Genomic DNA, 20,075 nt, shown 5'->3' with positions numbered 1-20,075 from the left:
TTCATACGTTTTGTAAAAATATGCTGTAAAACCGTCTGGGCCTGGGGCCTTGTTATTTTTAAGATTCGTAATAACTCTGAATAAACCCATCACAGCAGATGAAACTAAGAGTATTTAATTTTATCAAGTCAATTTTAGGAAGAGAAAGTTTAGCAAAAAAAAAATCCATAGGGGAAACTCTATTATCCTGAAGGTTATAGAGAGAAGCATAATACTCTTCAAAAGACTTGCCAATATTCTGAGGGGACACATGGACTCTTCCACCTTATATATATTTTTTTAATTCCATATTTCTTTAGAGCAGGTTTTTGGAAAGAGATTTCCCAACTCTGTTATTATTAACATACCATCTTTGATTTAAATGTGTAATTAATTGTTTGACTTTTTCTTACAATTTAAATTTGATCTGGTGCTGGATTGCATTAATATGTAAATGAATCACATGAGTTGGTCTCCTTTTTTAAGATGGTCAATTTTGCAAGTTGGATGTAGAGGTCTGCTAAATTAGCACCTCTTGCTTTCCTGGCTTTAGCTTCTAACTGGATGAAATACCCCCTTCACTACACATTTAAATGATGCCCAAAGAGTCTCATTAGAGACCTGACCATTATCGTTCAACAATTTTTTTTATTTTTATCCTTAACATCTAAGATTCCAATCGCCACCAATGGGTATATATAATGTCATTCAACTTACTAAATCTAGAATTAAAAATCTGCCCAGCGGATCTCTTTCAATATGAAGTTGTTCAAATGTAATCTTGGATGAACATATTATGGCCACTCCTCTCTTCTTGGAATCAGAGAAATAAGCGCTCAAACAATGGGAAATCTTGTAAATTTCCAGAAGGTTTCATCCTTTCTCCAGTGAGTTTCCTGTACGAAACATAAATCAATTTTTTCCTCAATCAGCATTCTATATAAAAAGCCCCTCTTTATTGGGGAGTTTAATCCCTGTGCGTTGATAGAAGCTATCTTGATTGACATTATTTTATAATGTCATCCCCAATTATCCCAGAGATGATCCCTCTCGCGCACAGATAGGTGCGAGTGCTCTCTAACCTCCACAAGTGTTGCAGCACATAGACTTAACAAACACAAATAAAACACTAAGTATGCTACCATAAAGGATATTGCCTGCGGTAGCAGCCTTGAGAAAAACATCCCAAAAATACAGCAGGAACAATTAAAAAAAAAAAAGAACCTCAGAGACATTCAGTCGCTGATGGCTGTTTGTATGGTGAAATATTTAGAAAATAGAAATGTCACACGTGTGAGCTAATAGGAGGTCTCAACATTAAAACATAAGACAAGGAAGTAGATTCCATTCTTTTGTCATTACTCCAGTGTTTCTCCCTCTCTTCCCCTTCCCTATCATTAATAACAATATTTCCTTATACAATATAAGTTAAATGAAAAATTATAATTAAATTATTAGACCCTCCTTGAGTCTATGTTATCCCAAAGGTGACATCTAGTCGAAGATATGTGAGTGTTTTTTAGATGCATTCATAATAGTGAGGTGTCAAGTTTAACATAAATTCAGTATTTAATATTAAGAGATTACATTACCAATGCAATCAGAATAGTGCCTTTAGTAACAATACGTCTATAGCACCATGAAAAATAAATCATCAAATAAGAATCAAGTGTTAAACTAACACAAAATAAAAGGAAGAAAAAATAAAATGCTAAAAACTCTCTCATATACCAAAAATTATAACTACCGGTAAGTTATTAGACTCCCCATGAGTCTATATTATTCCAAAGGTTAAATCTAGTCGAAGATATGTGAGTGTTTTTTAGATGCGTGAGTTCATAATAGTGAAGTGTCAAGTTTGACAAATTCAGTGTTTAATATTAATCAGAATAGTGCCTTTAGTAACATAATGTCTATACACCATGAAAATTAAATCATTAAATAAGTATAAAGTGTTAAACTAACGCAAAATAAAAGGAATAAAAAATAAAATGCTATAAACTCTCATATAATATAAACTATAAAATGTCTTCATATTATTATATCATAGTGTATTAAGTAATGCAGTCCTAAAGTGAAAGGTAAGTAAAAACTATTTGAAAGGTCAGGAAGGGCAGGGAAAAGGCGGGCTATTATTACCTAGTCTAATATCCCCATGCCCTTCAATCTGGGTATATCTTCTAGAGAGTCTTTAACAATTAAATTTTTCCCATTGTGTAATATTATAAATGTAGTGGGAAATGCCCATCTGTAGCTTAAATTTTTTTTATTTCAGTTGGAGTGTTAACTCTTTAAAACGTCTTCTTTCCGTTCTAGTAGCCAAGAGAGGTCTGGGAATACCATTATCCCTTCACATTTTTTATCTCTAAGGTGTGGATTGAATCTCAATTGTTTCATAAGTAGATCTTTAACAGAAGAGTTTAAGGACCTGATAATTACATCCCTAGGAGAGGAAGAATTGCTGTTTCTGGCTGTATACATTCTATGACATCTCAATGAAGTGGTCTGGGTGCCAGGTCCCTCTAGTTTTAACCCTGCAGCTGAAAGCATAGCAGTTTCAGAGAAACTGCTATGTTTCACCGAGGGTTAATCCAACCTCTAGTGGCTGTCTCCCTGAAAGCCACTAGAGGCCGCTTCCGTGATTCTCACTGTGAAAATCATTGAGTAATTATTTCCTATAGGCGGTTTGAATGTGCGCGCGGCTCTTGCTGCGCATGCGCATTTGGCACTGACGTCGGCAGGAAGAGGAGAGGTCATCAGCGCCGAGGGAGCCCAGCGCTGGAGAAAGGTAAGTTGCTGAAGGGGTGTTAGTAAGTAGCTTTGGCTTGGCTATTGTGGCAGAGGGAATGGCTAGTAGTGTATAAGTTGTGAGGACCAAAGTGACACATTAGTGCGCTGAAATATAACTTAAGTGAATAGTAGTCAGGACTAAAAGTCAATCTGAGGAAGAGTAGGAAAAGAGGTTAGTGCATAGTAGATAAATGGGAGGGAGAAGGAGGGATAGAAGGAAATCTATATATATATATATATATATATATATATATATATATATATATGTGGAGGGGGGGCGGGGAAGGAGTATTTGTAGGAGCGAATGACAAGACAAATGAGGAATGGTTAGTAGTCTGCCACCCTTGTCATAACGTCATAGATCTTTTTCCAAAAGGGGACCAGTATGGGGCATTTCCATAAAATATGGATTGTTGATGCCCCCGGTCCCCCGTATCTCCAGTACAGGTAATTCCCACCTCTTTATACTTTGCCTGGGCACCTCTATCTTAACTCCCTGTCAGTAATTGTTATAAGCTGTGTCCTATGCGCCATCAGTCAGCACATTGAACACATACAGAGAAGAGAACTAAACAAAGTTTCTATCTCTCTTCCCTTCATTTGCCCCGACTTTGCCTTGCCTGTACTAGATTATGATGTTATTTGCTAAATCTTTACTATTAATTGGGTGGGGACAGAGCATCTCATAATAAATTGTTTGGACAAGGTTTAGATGATTTGTAAAGATTTATGCAATGGTTTTAATTCCAGAACTCTCCTCTATAACTTTTCCCTAGTAGCCTTAATCATCAATGCTCGAATGAGAATGGATCTTTGACCAACGTTATTTCTTCCTACTCAATTTGGAAACCCAATCACAGAGTGTTGCGGCCATAATTAAATTATGAATCACAAACAAAAACGGATGTTCACGTAGCACACATCTGGCATTTACAGAATTATTCTTGTACTAACTAAACTTTACCTTTCATTGATATTTCAGTAGTGACAATTTATTTCCTATACAAAGGAAAATAGCAATATGGTAACTTTCCAAAATTTTGTGAATTATCACTTCTCTAAAGAGTATGAGTCACATTTTATCAGTTGGGTTCCTTTGCAGCTTTGCATTAATTATCAGAGCATAAAATACAGTATAAATGTAGCAAAAACAATATTTCGGAAAACAGTTATGCAGATATTCACTTATCAATTCCGGTAAAAATCATACTATGTGTACCAAGCACACTAATATCCTTCAATACAAGTCTTGTGTTAATAGACAGGACTAGACTTTGCCTTGTGAGAAGGCATATTCACCAGGGTTGAATTTGCACTCGCTATTGATTAGTGGGCAAGTGGAAATTGAGCTCTGCTTAACCAGCATAGACCTTCTCATAAGTTTTTTAGTGTTTATTTTTATAACCTTTTAACATGTTCTGAAACTAGATCAGTAGTGTGTGTAAAAACAGAGGTTTTCAACCAGTGTGCCATGGCACAATGGTGTGCCTCAAGCTACCATTGGTGTGCCTTTAGCTATGCTAAACAAGATTGAAATATTTGGGAACCTTTTCAAAGGTGTATGTCTAATTGGCCAGAAGTTAGTATAGCAACGGCTTACAAAATTCTTACAAATAGAAAGTTTGTTAAATTATGCTAAACGGACACAATGGGCACCCACACTACTTCATCTCAATGAACTGGCCTGGGTGCAGTGCCACTGTAATTTTAGCAGTAGATACAGCAATTTTCCATTGCAGGGCTAAACACACCTTATGTGGCTGTCTTCATGACTGCCACTAGAGGGCTTCCACACTGAGAACCAAGTAATACTCGGTTCTCCTTAAAGAGATACTATAGTGCTAGGAATACAACGTTATATTCGGAGCACTATAGCTCTTAGTATAAACCTTTACTGTACATAGTGTGAGGATGTCCAGCGTTGCTTAAAACACTTTTGGTGTTCTAAGAACACGAAAGTCCCTCTTGTGGCTGTCTGATAGACAGCCGCTAGAGGAGGACTTAACCCTGCAAGGTAAATAAACTGCAATAATTACACTTGCACGGTTAAGGGTAGTGGGAGTTGGCACCCAGACCACTCCAATGGACAGAAGTGGTCTGGGTGCCTGGAGTATCCCTTTAACTTTCAAAGTGTTGATATAAAAAGTATTTATTGTATATTTACTCTTGATATTAATGCCTTTAGAGTAGACAATTAATTGATCAGTAGTAGACCAAGTAGAATAAGTGAATGTTCTAAAAATTACTCAACTTACCCACTGATCAGGGATTTCTGATGAATGACTGAAAGCTGAAACACACTAAGCAGTTAAACAAAAAAAAGTGAAATTGTTTCATAGTTCGGTGGAACATTCATTTCCAGAATGAAGAAACAACTTTCAAATGACTTTCCTGTGGACTGTGAAAAACAGTCACAAATGTAAGCAGTGTGGATCATTTCTAGAAATGTAAAATGAAAAACGTCCACAGATGAATGTACATCTGTAACCTGAGAACGTATCAATTGGCAATGTGCACTTGTACTTTTTCACCCTTTGCCAATTAATTCACAGTAATTGTACATGTGCAATAACAGGGTGATTACTGAGCATATTGGTGCACCTAGCAATACGCACAAATCAATAGTTCTGGGTGAAATATGTTATTTAAAATAACGAAGCAAAGAAAAATACATAAAAGTGCCTTAGACGTACTGACCCCTTTCTCTCTTTGAGCAAACATGCCAAAATTAAATGCTATAAAACCTCTTCACAATTACACACACTAAGTAAAGAAGACTGTTAGAGCCTGGTTTACATGTGTCATGGAAAGTCATGTACTTTTATCAAAAACAGGATATAACCAGCACATACATTAAGTTGTTGTTCAAATTATGTCCTTTTTTGAATACATATACATTTTAATTTAGTCAGCAACTTATACCATTGTTAGCACATTTTATCTTGGTTTCTGAAATTAACTATTATTTTTATAGGGTACACATATTTTTGTAGAAACTTAAATGTATACACTGCAGCCACTAGGGGTGCTTCCCCTGCACTGACAAAGTAAAACATGGTCACAGGACATGGAAGCTCATAGGAAAACATTAATATTGTGCTCCTTTATGAGGAGCATTGCTGAAGGAGTCTGCTGCCTCCTCTATTACATTGCAGGATGCAGAGGGGTGAGCAGAGCCGAGGGAGTTTCGGCACTGAAAAAGGTAAGTAAAAAGCTTTGTTTAATTACATTTATTGGAAACAGGGGGGGGCGGGGGGGGACCTTTTTATAACTACAACAGGGAAAGGTTTGTATTGCTAGCCCTACAGTGTTCCTTTCCTTACATTTTTGAGTTAAAATAAAATCTACTTTTAAATTATCCGATAAAGTTACAAAATATTGTTTACACCCAGAGAGGTGGAAGATAAAGATAAACAGCACATAAAATTAAACTAAAAATTACTGAATATGAATCAAAACTGTGACAAATTATCTACAAAGTTTTGGCCAATCAGCACCTCCTCATAGAGATGCATTGAATCAATGCATCTTTATGAGGAAAATTTAGCTTCCCCATGCAGAGCGTGGGGTCGCTGAACAGCAGAGCTGCCTACTGTGCAGCACTGAGCCAGGAAGCACCTCCAGTGGCCATCTGAGGACTGGCTACTTGGAGGTGTCCCTAGGGGCAATGTAAACACTGCCTTTTCTCTGAAGACAATGATTATACCCAACAGATTAAAGGGACACTATAGTCACCAGAACAACTACAGCTTATTGAATTTGTTCTGGTGAGTAGAATCATTACATTCAGGCTTTTTGCTGTAAACACTGTCTTTTCAGAGAAAATGCAGCATTTACATTACAGCCTAGGGATAACTTCACTGGCCACTCCTTAGATGGCTGTTAGAGATCCTTCCTGGGTCATGGCTGCCTAAAATGCATCCAAACATTCAATGTCTCCACCCTCTGCAAAAAAATGGATTTTCATTGGCTGCAAAGGCGAGTACCGCAACTACTTTGAAAAGCAAGTATGTAGGGCTTATGAAACATTTTTGCAAATTTGAGTGAATGCATATTGTTGCTACGATTAGATGCATAAAGAATATGCATTTTTGACGCAAGGTTTCCCTTTAAAATGTTCACTGCATATTAAGCTCTATACACAAGGCCAGTTTCATGCTAACACCACATGTCCGATACAATTGGTGACTGTGGTGCCCCATGTCTATGAAATGGACACATGCTTGAAATAAGACCAAAGCAGGAAGCCAAAGTGAATGCATTTCTTAAATCAAATTTGATTTTGCAATTAAAACATGTTAATTTTCCCACATGTATGAGTGGGAGTTATGGAAAATATAAAGATAACAGATGTTACCAGTTTACTCATGGTACACTGCACTGTTGCATCCACTGAACTCAACAGTGAATGTAAAAGTGCAGTCATGTGAGCATATTAAACCTCCTAATAAATTCTTAATTGTTCTTATCAAAATAGCAGATGAATGGTGAAGCAAACGTTAATGGAGCACTAAAGCTAAACGGACTCTTTCTTTTTAAATGGATAACATCGATAATGCATTACACATTTGCAAATCAGTCAATAAATAATAATTATTTTAGAAAGTCACATCTGAAATGGCTGCATTTGAAATTATTTTGTAGGTTTCACATAAATTGCAAGTTTGCACTGCCCAAAGAAGGAAGTGATCAGTCAACCGGAATGCTCAGATTATTTTTCTAAGGGACTTTTAAAAAAAATACTGCCGTTATCCTACAGCAAGTTGTTATCGGCAGATCAGGGGTTTCAGGAAATTATAGTTCAGTTAGCAGCTTTTCTATGTATGAAAACATTTACAAGAATCAAAACTCAGAAACCTTTACTGTTGGTTGAGAGGGATGGAAAAATAACTCTATGCAGGTACTGTAATTCACAAATAGATATTTTAGATGGAGGAGGTGGGAGATGGCAAGAAGGTTCTAGGTTCAGAAAGCTGAAAAATGTTTTTTTAAATTGCAAAAAGTATACAAAGAACATTCCAAAAAAAGTTATTAAGTCAAAAGAAAAGAAAAAATGTATGGAAAGAATAAACAGAATAGATTTTGGTTCTCCTATACTCACCATTTCAGAGGACTTCCTTCATATTCAAACCAGATTTCGCTAATATCTTCTGTACGCATTACCTTCTGGAAATGCTTTTTTACTTTGTCCGTTACCAGTGTCAGATAGCTTATACGGGGTAACAGCAACTGTAAAACAAAACACAATTCAGTTTAATTCTTAGAACAGCTCTGCTCCACTAGTTCTGCCATGGTGCCTGGGCTTTGAATTTAGTAGTTCCTAGTAACACATATGGTAATATAGTATATACTAAAGAAAACCCTACAAAAAGCTTCTCCTTTGAACAACTTTTCCACCTGGAGAAAGAGTCTTACATAATGCCACTTATTAGTTGCTTCCTGTCTGAAGACTTTTAAAAATTATTAATCTATTAGATGTGTTCAGAATTACACTGGACTTTCAGTGCTGCACAGAGCTCATCTAAAAATGGCACCAGCTGAATTACAGGAGCCCCAGGTGTCCTTTGATACCTAGGGTTAGTGGTCTGAGCAGGGATTTAACCCTGCTCACCCTGCTCACACCGCAATGTTTTAATAGGCATTTCAATGCAGTTTCCGGCATTGCAAACAGTTACTTAAAGGTCTGGGTACACTGAAAATGGCCCCTGCAGACAGAGGGGAGCTTCAGGTATCCACTCTGATAGATTTAACCCTGCACACACAAATTATGCAGGGCATTTCATGACGTCCTACTGGCATTAAAGCCCACTTTATTTAGGACAGCATAGAATGCGCTAACGTCGTTAAGGGGTTAAACCATAAAAATTTTATGAGGTTTGTAAACAATTTTCTAAGAAACCTGCTACTTTGTAGTTCTGTAATGTGCCACCGCTCTAATTTTGGGTGTACTATGTTCTATTTTCTATGCATATTATTTTTTTTTTTCCAATTGACAATTTTTTATTTTGTCATAAGTCATATGTCAAAACATTGGGATACAGAACAGGAAAGGAGGGGTAGGGGTACATTACAGGCTGAATATACAGAGATCAGCTACGTGTAGATATTTACATACATGTGATACCTGGGTTTCCCCGGTGTCAGAGAGTCATCGACATTTTGATATTTCACATGGGTTTTACATTTACAGGCAAAGCATGTGTTATTAGCGTGCGTTGTTAACCAAGTCGTAGTAGTATGGCTACTTCTGGGTGGCGTACTATGGGTCATCTATTCCTTGGTTGAGTGCTAAGGTTTGTATGTTGGTACTCCTCGTGGTACCTCTAGGTCACGTTAGGTCATGCTTGCTCAGTTATGGTTGAGTGTGTGGTGCGTGGGTTCGTGATATGTGTTACCCACAGGTCATGCGCCTCCAGCACCCCTTTTCGTGTTCCAAATTGCATGTACGCCATTCTTTCATACGCCCAGTTTCGGTCTACCTGCTGTATGAGATCCTCTATAGGCGGGGTCACCGCTTTTTTCCAGTGTCTGGATATTACTAGGTTAGCTGAAATTAGTGTGTGGTATACTATCATCTTGACTCGTTTTGATAGATTTTCTGGTAAGATGAACAGGAGACATACCTGTGGGTCATCTATCCTCGGGTTGGGTAGTATCTTCTGTATTAGATTCGCTACCGCTTCCCAAAATGGTCTGAGTTTGGCGCATGTCCACCAAACGTGTATCATTGTACCCACCTCCCCCCCACACCTCCAGCAGGTGTTGCTGGTTGTTGGCCATATTTTGTGTAATTTGTCCGGTACTAGATACCAGCGGTATAGGATTTTGCGCTGTAGTTCCAGGTGTGTGGCACATGCCGTGAGCCCCTGGTGAGCCATGTAGGCTCTGTCCCAGTCCCCATCTGGTATTGTCCTCCCTATATCTCGCTGCCATGACTCTTTTAGCTCTCCTAACTTGTGCGTTTGTTGCGCCAATAGTTTTTGGTATCCCCAGGACATTATTTTTTGAAGTGGTGTAGTCCCTGTGCATTGTTTTTCGAATACTGTCATGTGTGTCGTTACCGTGTCGTCCGTTCGTTTCCCTAATCTGTTTATCACATAAGATTTGAGCTGGAGGTAGGAGAATGCAGCTCTGGTGGGAAGGTTGTACTTGTCCTGTATGTCAGGGAATGGTAGTATGCGACCCCTGTCTATGACTTGGTATATATGTTGTACACCTCCCTTCACCCAAGTCTCCCACGGGAATGTGGGGATCTCCAGTCCAATAGTTCGCATTGGGGTGGCCAAGGGTAACGTCTGTGTTGACACTAATTCATGTTTCATTTTACTCCATACTCGCAGCAGAGTTTGGGTAGTGGGTAAGAGAGCGTCCAGCGCCCGGTTGTTGTCTGACTGTTTCCACATTAGTGATCGGAGATCGCTGTGCGGGGCTTTGCTTGCTTCAATCGTCACCCACTGCGGGACGTCTGTCAGACGATTAATTTGGGTAATGTTGTGTAAGTAGGCCGCCCTGTAGTATGTCGTTAGGTTGGGTAGGCCTAACCCCCCATTTTTGACTGAACGGTATAGTGTCCCTGCTGCTACTCTTGCCTTTTTCCCTTCCCAAATGAAGGAGTTGATAATGTGTTGCATGTTTTTCAAGAATTGTTTCGGTATGGGTATTTGAAGTGTCCGGAAAAGATACTGTATTTTAGGGATGAGCGTCATTTTGACTGCCGCAATGCGGCCCAGCCACGACAAGTATCTACCCCTCCAAGTGTGTAGTGTGTCTGAGAATTCTTTCAGCAGTCGGGCATAATTGTGCCGGAACAGGTGGGCAGGGTTTTTGGTTAGCTTTATGCCCAGGAATGTCAGGTGGTCATGTCTCCAGTCCAGGGGAAATGCCCTCTCCAGTCTGTCTGCAAGGTCGTCGCCTAATGTTATACCCAGAGCCTGTGTTTTCGTAACATTTAACTTATAATAAGACACTGCTCCGTACTCTTGGATTCTTGCCATCAGCTTTGGTAGGGATATTATGGGGTGTGTCAATGTTACCAGGATATCATCCGCGAACAAGTTAAGCTTGTATTCGTTGTCCCCCAGGTGTATGCCTTGTATGTCTGGGTCTGCCCTGATGACCGCTGCCAGGGGTTCCAGTGCTAGGATATAGAGTAACGGTGATAGGGGGCACCCCTGTCTCGAACCGTTAGTGATTTGTATTTGTTTGGATACGAATCCAGAGTTGAGGACCCTGGCCGTAGGATGCGAGTACAGTGCTCGGACGGCATTTATGAAGGTTGTGGGGAACCTGTATTTACCAAGTACTGCCTGCAGAAAAGGCCAGCTGAGCCTGTCAAAGGCCTTTTCGGCATCCAATGAGAGCAGTACTCCCCCCTCCCTTCCTTGGAGCAGACTATACAACAAGTCGAGTACTTTCCTAGTGTTGTCCGACCCTTGTCTGCCTTTTGTGAAGCCCACCTGGTCATCGTGAATTAGGGTCGGGAGTATGCTGGTTATTCTGTTGGCTTGTACTTTTGCGTAGAGTTTAATGTCTGTATTAAGAAGTGAGATGGGTCTGAAGTTTTGGCTACATGTGGGTGGTTTCCCCGGTTTGGGCAGTGTAACTATGTGTGCGCCCAACATCTCTCCAGGTGCGTCAGCTTTGAGAGTTATTGCATTAAATAAGTTTGCGAGGTGCGGGGCTAGGGTGTGTGCGAATTGTTTGTAATAATTGTTGGGGAACCCGTCTGGGCCCGGTGCTTTCCCACTCGGTAGGCGTGATATGGCCTGGAGCACCTCTTCTACTGTGATAGCGGCTTGCACTGTAGCTATTTGTTCCTCAGTCAGTGACGGTAGGGGGACCCCTTCCAGGTATTTCTCAATACTGGCCGTAGTGGGTTGACATGTGTTAGCGTCGTTCCCAAGATTATATAAGGATGAGTAGTAATCTGCAAAGACATCCCCTATGTCCTTGGGTGTCACCTTCTTCTCCCCTGTTTGGTTTAGAATGTATGGGATCTTTGTGTTCGCATTCCTGTGTGACAGTCTCCTAGCTAGCAATTTGCTTGCCCTATTTCCCTGTACGTAGTGTGTGGCCCTAAGTTTTCTAAGGTGGTACCCTGTTTTTGCCAGTTCATGTGTTTTAATTTCCCCTAGTTTCTCCTGAATCTGTCTTTTTAGTTCTGGAGTTGGGGTCAGTTGGTTTTGCTTGTTTAGAGTATACAGTGTTTTTAGCCAGTATTTTGTTTTAGTTTGGGACTCACGTTTTAGTGCACATGCTTTACCTATGAAGAAGCCCCTAATAACCGGCTTGTGTGCCTGCCATAGGGTCTCCGGTGTTATTCCCAGTGTCTGATTGTTAGCAAAGTATCGGTTCATGTCAGTGGTGAGGTTTGCACAGAATTGAGAGTCATGCAGAAGGGTCTCGTTCAGTCTCCAGGGGCTCCTGTGTTTATAATCATATGCGTCTTGCAATTCAAGAGTAATCGGGGCATGGTCAGACCATGTGATAGTACCTATCGAGCATGCGGTTAGTTGGTTCAGGAACATACCTTTTATATAGAACCCGTCTATCCGGGAGTAAGTATTGTGGACCTGGGAGAAAAAAGTAAAGTCCCTTTCTTCCGGGTGTAGTACCCTCCATGCATCATATAGATCATGTTCACTAAGTAGTCGGACTAAGGGTTTGCATTCCCGTGTGAGGGTTGTGTGTCTGGGTGTGTTTGGCTCCACTGTGGAGTCTTTTTTGGGGTCTAATATGTGGTTCAGGTCCCCACATATGATCGTGACTCCTCTTTGGACTTGCGCGAGGCGCGTTATAATTTTGTGCAGGAAGTTTCTCTGGTTTGCATTTGGTGCGTAAATGTTTACGATCGTGTGTTCTAAGTTATTGATCTCACACGCCAAGATGATGTACCTCCCCTGCTTATCTGTGTCTTCGTACAGGAGCTTAAAGGAAACATCCTTGCTGATCAGTATAGAGACCCCTTTAGTTTTGGATGTGGCTGTACTATGATATTGGACTGGGTACTGTGCTTGTGCTAGGTTGGACGCTTGTTTAAAGTGCGTTTCCTGTAAACATACTATGTCTGGGCGTGCTTTGCGTAGATCTCTAGTTAGGCAGTATCTCTTTACTGGGGTGTTCAACCCCTTAACATTATGGCTGTATATTTTCATATTCTAATGGGCAGTGTATACGGATTCTGGGTATTTCTGTCATTGAGTGTGTCATCATGGTGGTATGCTGTCTCCCCAGGGGGTCCATGCGTTTGCTGTCCCTGTGGTCCCCACAGCAGGGCCCTGTAATGCCTGGGATAGGGATCGGGGGGGTGGGAGGTGGGGTCAAGGTGTCAGCTATACAAACATCATACATAACATTCGAGTATAACAAAACAATGCATACATTAACAAACATTTTAGTATACATTTCCCACTGAAGGGTATTGCACTACCGTGATAGTGCCAGGTGTGAGCGTGGTTACTGTGTTGACTTCTAAGGTGTAGGACGGTTGGATGCACCCAAAGTGCCCGAATCATTCCATCGGTATTCTCATGTGTGGTATGCGGAGTGTGCTGTGTATTTACCGGCTATGGCTGTGGCGTAAGGCGTACTGGTGTGGTTTTCGTTTGTATATTTTTTCTTTTTATTTATTTATGTTTTTTTTTTTTTTTTTTTTTTTTTAATTAATTTTTTATTTATTTTTATTTTTTTCTGTGTGTGTGTACGTGTGTGGAAGTTTGTGTCTGGGATTGTTTGTGGACTATGTGCTCGTCAAGCCTTCGTGGCTTATTTGTGTGTGTTGTGCTTGTGGTCTCAAATGTTTATAGTGAGGCATATAGTGCTAGGAATACTTGCGCCTCGTTGTCTGCCAGATGTCATGCGCTGCCATGGTGGGAGCAGCAGAAGGAAAAACGTTTCTATGCTAGTTCATTTTCTGGATTTTTTCCATTCTGGAGGCATTCTCGGCGCTGTGGACATGTCTTTCCTCTCCGGATTTGGCAGGACATTCCAGCTGCGCAGCAGTTTGCGGCCCTCTTCTGGTGTGTTCACTGTAGTCACCGTACCATTTCTTCTGATCAGGAGGCGGATTGGGAATCCCCATCTGTACTGTATGTTGTTGTAGCGGAGGGTTTCCGTTGTTTCCTTAAATTCTTTTCGTTTCTGTAACGTGGCTGCAGAGAGGTCTGTGAACATTTTGATGTTTTTATACTTCTGTGGGAGCTCTGCACCTGCTCTGGTCGCTTGGAGTAGTGCTTCCTTAGCGTGGAAGTAGTGTAGGTGTGTTAGTACATCTCTGGGGGTGTCTTGTGGTAGGAACGCCGGTTTTTGCACCCTGTGATGTCTGTCCAGCAGCAGAATTTCAGCCGGTATGTCTGGTGCCAGCGCCTTAAAGTACCCCAGGAGGTACTCGTGTAGATCCTGTTGCCTCACTTCTTCTGGGATGCCTCTGATGCGTAGGTTTTGGCGGCGTGAGCGGTCCTCTAGGTCCATGACCTTCCTCTGTGTGAGGTCAAGTTGCTGCTGCAGGTCTTTCACTTGATCTGCCATTATATTATGCACTGTAACCTGTTCCTCCATGCGGTTTTCCATGTGTGCCGTCCTGTCACCCAGCTCCTGCATCTCTCTCTTAATTTCTCTCAGTGTACCTTGCAGGGATTCCAGGATCTTGCTGGACATACTGTCTAGGCATTTCTGCAAGAAATCCTGGGTCACTGGTAGGTTTTGCCCCCCCGGGGAGGATGGTAGTGGCAGCGTGTCATTACCTCCGTCGCCATCTTGTTCCTGATCGGCTAGGCCCAGGGCTTTTGGCGTCGACGCTCGGGTCGCAAAGAAGCCAGCGCGGTCATTTTTTTCCACCTGCTTCTTGGCTTTTTGTGATGCCATGTTAGGAGACCTGCGGGCGATGTTTTGTGGAGCCGGTACCGCTGAATATATGCGTTGTCGGGCTTTTCGGTGCGCGGAGCTCAGCGCTGTGCGACCATCCGCTTCGCTTGTCAGGCCACGCCCCCTATGCATATTATTTTGATGAATACAGCTGTATTCACTAAATAGAGAATTCAAACTGAATTTCAAATTTGAGGCCAGAATAGCTGATTGGAAAACATAGCGGACATAGAATATTTCCAGGCCAACTACTTTGGCCTAAAAGTTTAAATCCCTGATAGATCTGCTCATTAGTTGGCAGATGCCGTTTCCAATGGACAAAAATAAACAGCAACCTGTGAGTACAGTATAACACAATGCTGAGCAATGCAGAGATATCTTAAGCCAGCCAGTAAAAATAATAAAAATAACTCTCAGACGGCCACTTAAATGAGCTAGCAAGTACTAGAGTGTGACCATTCAGGACAGAATGTGCACATTAATCAAGGCTGCATCAATCATCTCACATATTTCGGGTGCTTAATTTAAAACATTAGTTACAATAACAAACGCCTCCAAAGTGGGGAAGTTCCGAATACTCTTCCTTTTTAACAAGAAATGTAGGAGAACGAGGACCGTAAAGAAACCTGTAATATAAAAAGCACCACCGCCTTCGCGTTTAAGCCCACTTGTGTCCAACAACTGCAATGCACTCACTCCTACGTGACAAAACATGGAAAGGTTATTTTCAGGCAACTTACAGAAACACAGAAAAACAACTGACTAAAAGCACATAACGTTTGTGTTACTGGAGGTTAACAAACATGATTTACTGACAAAGGAGGCAGATATTACTCAGCGGTCATCCCGTTTAGCATTGTTCTCAGAACTGCACGGCTTATTTTTTTCTTTTAATTATTAACTAAGAAATAATATAGCCCATTGATGTGCTGTGTGAACACAAACCGATTTACATTCCCCTGTTTTTTGGAACTGCAAACAATGCGATTTTGTTTTTTAGCTAAATTTAATGTTACATTACGGCATCAAATAGAAATGAGGGGGGGAATAACTACATCTTTAATAGGCTTTCTCTAGAGCAGGGGTTCCCAATTAATTTTTTCTATGGGACGCTTTGACATAGTGTATCAACATTGTGGAATTCCCACCAATGGAAAAAAAAATTATTGTGCCGTTTTTTCTATGTGCCGGTGTGTATATCGGTGTTTGTATGTGCCAGTGTGTGTATCTGTGTATTTCTGTGTGTGTGTGTGTGTGTGTGTATGTGTATGTATCTGACACACACATTGACACACAGTGTGTATCTGTCTGTGTATGTATCTGTGTGTCAAAGTGTGTGTATCTGTGTTTATATGTGTCTGTGTGTATGAATCTGACACACAGATACACACACCTTGACACACACTGTGTATCTGTGTGTGTATATCTATGAGTCAAAGTGTACACACTGACACACAGATACACACACTAAGATACACACTGACACACACCTTGACTCACAAATACACACAGTGACATATAAACACACTTGCACCCACAGATACACACACTGGCACATACAGGTGATCGTAAAATTAGAATATCATGCAAAGTTCATTTATTTCAGTAATGCAATGTAAAAGGGGAAACTAATATATGAGATAGACGCATTACATGCAAAGCAAGATAGTTCAAGCCGTGATTTGTCATAAGTGCGATGATTATGACTTACAGCTCATGAAAACCCCAAATCCACAATCTCAGTAAATTAGAATATTGTGAAAAGGTTCAATATTCTGGGCTCACAGTGTCCCACTCTAATCAGCTTAGTAAACCATAACACCTGTAAAGGGTTTCTGAGCGTTTAAATGGTCTCTCAGTCTGGTTCAGTAGGAATCACAATCATGGGGGAGACTGACAGGTGTGCAGAAAACCATCATTGACACCCTCCATAAGGAGGGAAAGCCTCAAAAAGGTACCGTATTTATCGGCGTATAACACGCACTTTTTCCCCCTAAAAATAGGGGGAAAATCGTGGGTGCGTGTTATACGCCGATATCCAATAATTACTTACCTGTCTTGAAGCGTGGGCCGGTGTTCAGCGCGCACCGCGGTACTGGAACTAAAATTTCAGGTTCCGGTTTCCGGCGGGACTGAAAGGAAGTGTGCACACTATTGTGTGCACACTATTGTGTGCACACTTCCTTTCAGTCCCGCCGGTACTGGAACTTCAATTTCAGGTTCCGGTTTCCGGCGGGACTGAAAGGAAGTGTGCACACTTCCTTTCAGTCCTGCCGGAAACCGGAACCTGAAATTGAAGTTCCTGTACCGCGGTGCGCGCTGTGAAGCCGGCCCACGCTTGAAGACAGGTAAGTAATTATGGGACAAGGGAAAGTACACTAGGGGACACTATGGGAGGGGAGGGGGGAGAATACTATGGGTGGGAGGGGAGGGGGGGAGAATACTATGGGAGGGGAGGGGAGGAGGGGGGGGAAATACTATGGGAGGGAAGGGGAGGGGGGAGAATACTATGGGAGGGAAGGGGAGGGGTGGAGAATACTATGGGAGGGAAGGGGAGGGGGGGAGAATACTATGGGAGGGGAGGGGGGAGAATACTATGGGAGGGGAGGGGGGGAGAATACTATGGGAGGGGAGGGGAGGGGGGAGAATACTATGGGAGGGGAGGGGAGGGGGGAGAATACTATGGGAGGGGAGGGGAGGGGGGAGAATACTATGGGAGGGGAGGGGAGGGGGGAGAATACTATGGGAGGGGAGGGGAGGGGGGAGAATACTATGGGAGGGGAGGGGAGGGGGGAGAATACTATGGGAGGGGAGGGGAGGGGGGAGAATACTATGGGAGGGGAGGGGAGGGGGGGAGAATACTATGGGAGGGGAGGGAAGGGGGGAGAATACTATGGGAGGGGAGAGGAGGGGGGAGAATACTATGGGAGGGGAGGGGGGGAGAATACTATGGGAGGGGAGGGGAGGGGGGGGAGAATACTATGGGAGGGGGGGGAGAATACTATGGGAGGGGGGGGAGAATACTATGGGAGGGAAGGGGAGGGGGGGAGAATACTATGGGAGGGGAGGGGGGAGAATACTATGGGAGGGGAGGGGGAGAATACTATGGGAGGGGAGGGGGGAGAATACTATGGGAGGGGAGGGGGGAGAATACTATGGGAGGGGGGGAGAATACTATGGGAGGGGAGGGGGGGAGAATACTATGGGAGGGGAGGGGGGGGAGAATACTATGGGAGGGGAGGGGGGGAGAATACTATGGAAGGGGAGGGGGGAGAATACTATGGGAGGGGAGGGGGGAGAATACTATGGGATGGGAGGGGAGGGGAGAGAATACTATGGGATGGGAGGGGAGGGGGGAGAATACTATGGGATGGGAGGGGAGGGGGGAGAATACTATGGGATGGGAGGGGAGGGGGGAGAATACTATGGGATGGGAGGGGAGGGGGGAGAATACTATGGGAGGGGAGGGGGGAGGGGAGAATACTATGGGAGGGGAGGGGGGAGAATACTATGAGAGGGGAGGGGAGGGGGGAGAATACTATGGGAGGGGAGGGGGGAGAATACTATGGGATGGGAGGGGAGGGAGGGAGAATACTATGGGAGGGAAGGGGAGGGGGGAAGAATACTATGGGAGGGGAGGGGGGAGAATACTATGGGAGGGGAGGGGGGAGAATACTATGGGAGGGGAGGGGGGAGAATACTATGGAAAGGGGGGGACGACACTATGGGATGAGGGGGGGGGATACTATGGGAGGGGGGGACATTTCCTGGAATTTCCTTCTAAAAATGAGGTGCGTGTTATACGCCGGTGCGTGTTATACGCCGATAAATACGGTAATTGTGAAGGAAGTTGGATGTTCCCAAAGTACTGTATCAATGCACATTAATCGAAAGTTATGTTGAAGGGAAAAGTGTGGAAGTAAAAGGTGCACAAGCACCAGATATGACTGCAACCTGGAGAGGATGGTCAGCCGCTCCTGAACAACAAACAATGTCAGAAGTGTCTTACCTGGGCTAAAGAAAAACAGACCTGCTCTGTTGCTCAATGGTCCAAAGTCCTCTTTTCTGATGAGAGCAACTTTTGCATCTCATTTGGAAACCAAGGACCCAGAGTCTGGAGGAAGAATGGAGAGGCACACACTGCAAGAAGCTTGAAGTCCAGTGTGAAGTTTCCACAGTCTGTGTTGATTTGGGGAGCCATGTCATCTGCTGGTGTAAGTCCAGGGTCAACGCAGCCGTCTACCAGGAGATTTTGGAGCACTTCATGCTTCCTTCCGCAGACGAGCTTTATGGGGATGCTGACTTCATTTTCCAGCAGGACTTGGCACCTGCCCACACTGCCAAAAGCACCAAAGCCTAGTTCAATGACTGTGGGATTACTGTGCTTGATTGACCAACAAACTTGCCTGACCGGAACCCCATAGAGAATCTATGGGGCTTTGCCAAGAGAAAGATGAGAGAAATGAGACCGAACAATGCAGAAGAGCTGAAGGCCGATATTGAAGCATCCTGATCTTCCATAACACCTCAGCAGTGCCACAGGCTGATAGCTTCCATGCCACGCCGCATTGAGGCAGTAATTGCTGCATTTGGGCCCAAACCAAGTACTGAGTCCATATGCATGCTTATACTTTTCAGAGGTCAGGTATTGTTCTATGTACACTCCTTGTTTTATTGATTGCATGTAATATTCTAATTTACAGAGATTGTGGATTTGGGGTTTTCATGAGCTGTAAGCCATAATCATCGCACTTATGACAAATCACGGCTTGAACTATCTTGCTTTGCATGTAATGCGTCTATCTCATATATTAGTTTCCCCCTTCTTTTTTTTTTTTTAGATAATGTATTTAGATTTTATCTTTATAGTATAAAATTGCATACTTTACATACATACATAAATATTCATACAAAGTATGATTATCATATATCATACATTGTTGCAAATAAACATAAAAAACATACAATACAATCGAAACAGCGCTTTCAGAATTAGCATTTTTAGTCTGTCCTGATGCTGTTATTATCTTTCTCTTGAAAATTAACTATAACCTTTTTTTACCCCTTGTTTATCTACACCTTTTTTAATAGTTGTGTCATTCACTTATAGGTCTTTCAAGAATCTTAATGCATTTATCCCACATTTTATAGCTTTTTGTACTATTACAGTAATAGGAGGATATTCCTCTTTCCATTTTACATTGATATATGATGGCTTCTTTACATTGTTGCCAAGAGTCTATTGCCGTGTTTTTCCAATTTCTGGCAATGGACATTTTAATAGCCATAAATGCATGAATTATAAAATATTTATCTTCTTTCGCTAATTGTGGTAGTTTCAAATGCAACAATACCATTTCTGGTGCCCAATATTTTGATGATCTCTGCTAAAAAACACTCCCATGCTCTCCTCAACGGTGCACAGTTCCACCATATATGTAATT

General features: G+C 42.2%; 1 protein-coding gene across 1 annotated transcript in view; it reads right to left on the bottom strand.

Annotated features, from left to right (window-relative positions):
• Window positions 1-20,075, bottom strand: part of ATG5 (autophagy related 5) — a 224,947-nt gene that overhangs the window by 187,405 nt on the left and 17,467 nt on the right. The window contains exon 3 of the mRNA XM_063441308.1: window positions 7,871-7,998. Within this exon, the coding sequence (XP_063297378.1) occupies window positions 7,871-7,998 (128 nt within the window). The remainder of the gene's footprint in view (window positions 1-7,870; window positions 7,999-20,075) is intronic.

This window comes from Pelobates fuscus, chromosome 2 (assembly GCF_036172605.1).
Source record: "Pelobates fuscus isolate aPelFus1 chromosome 2, aPelFus1.pri, whole genome shotgun sequence".
Lineage (NCBI taxonomy): Eukaryota > Metazoa > Chordata > Amphibia > Anura > Pelobatidae > Pelobates > Pelobates fuscus.
The sequence above is the reverse complement of the archived record's forward strand: the minus strand, read 5'-3'. Positions and strand labels throughout refer to the sequence as shown.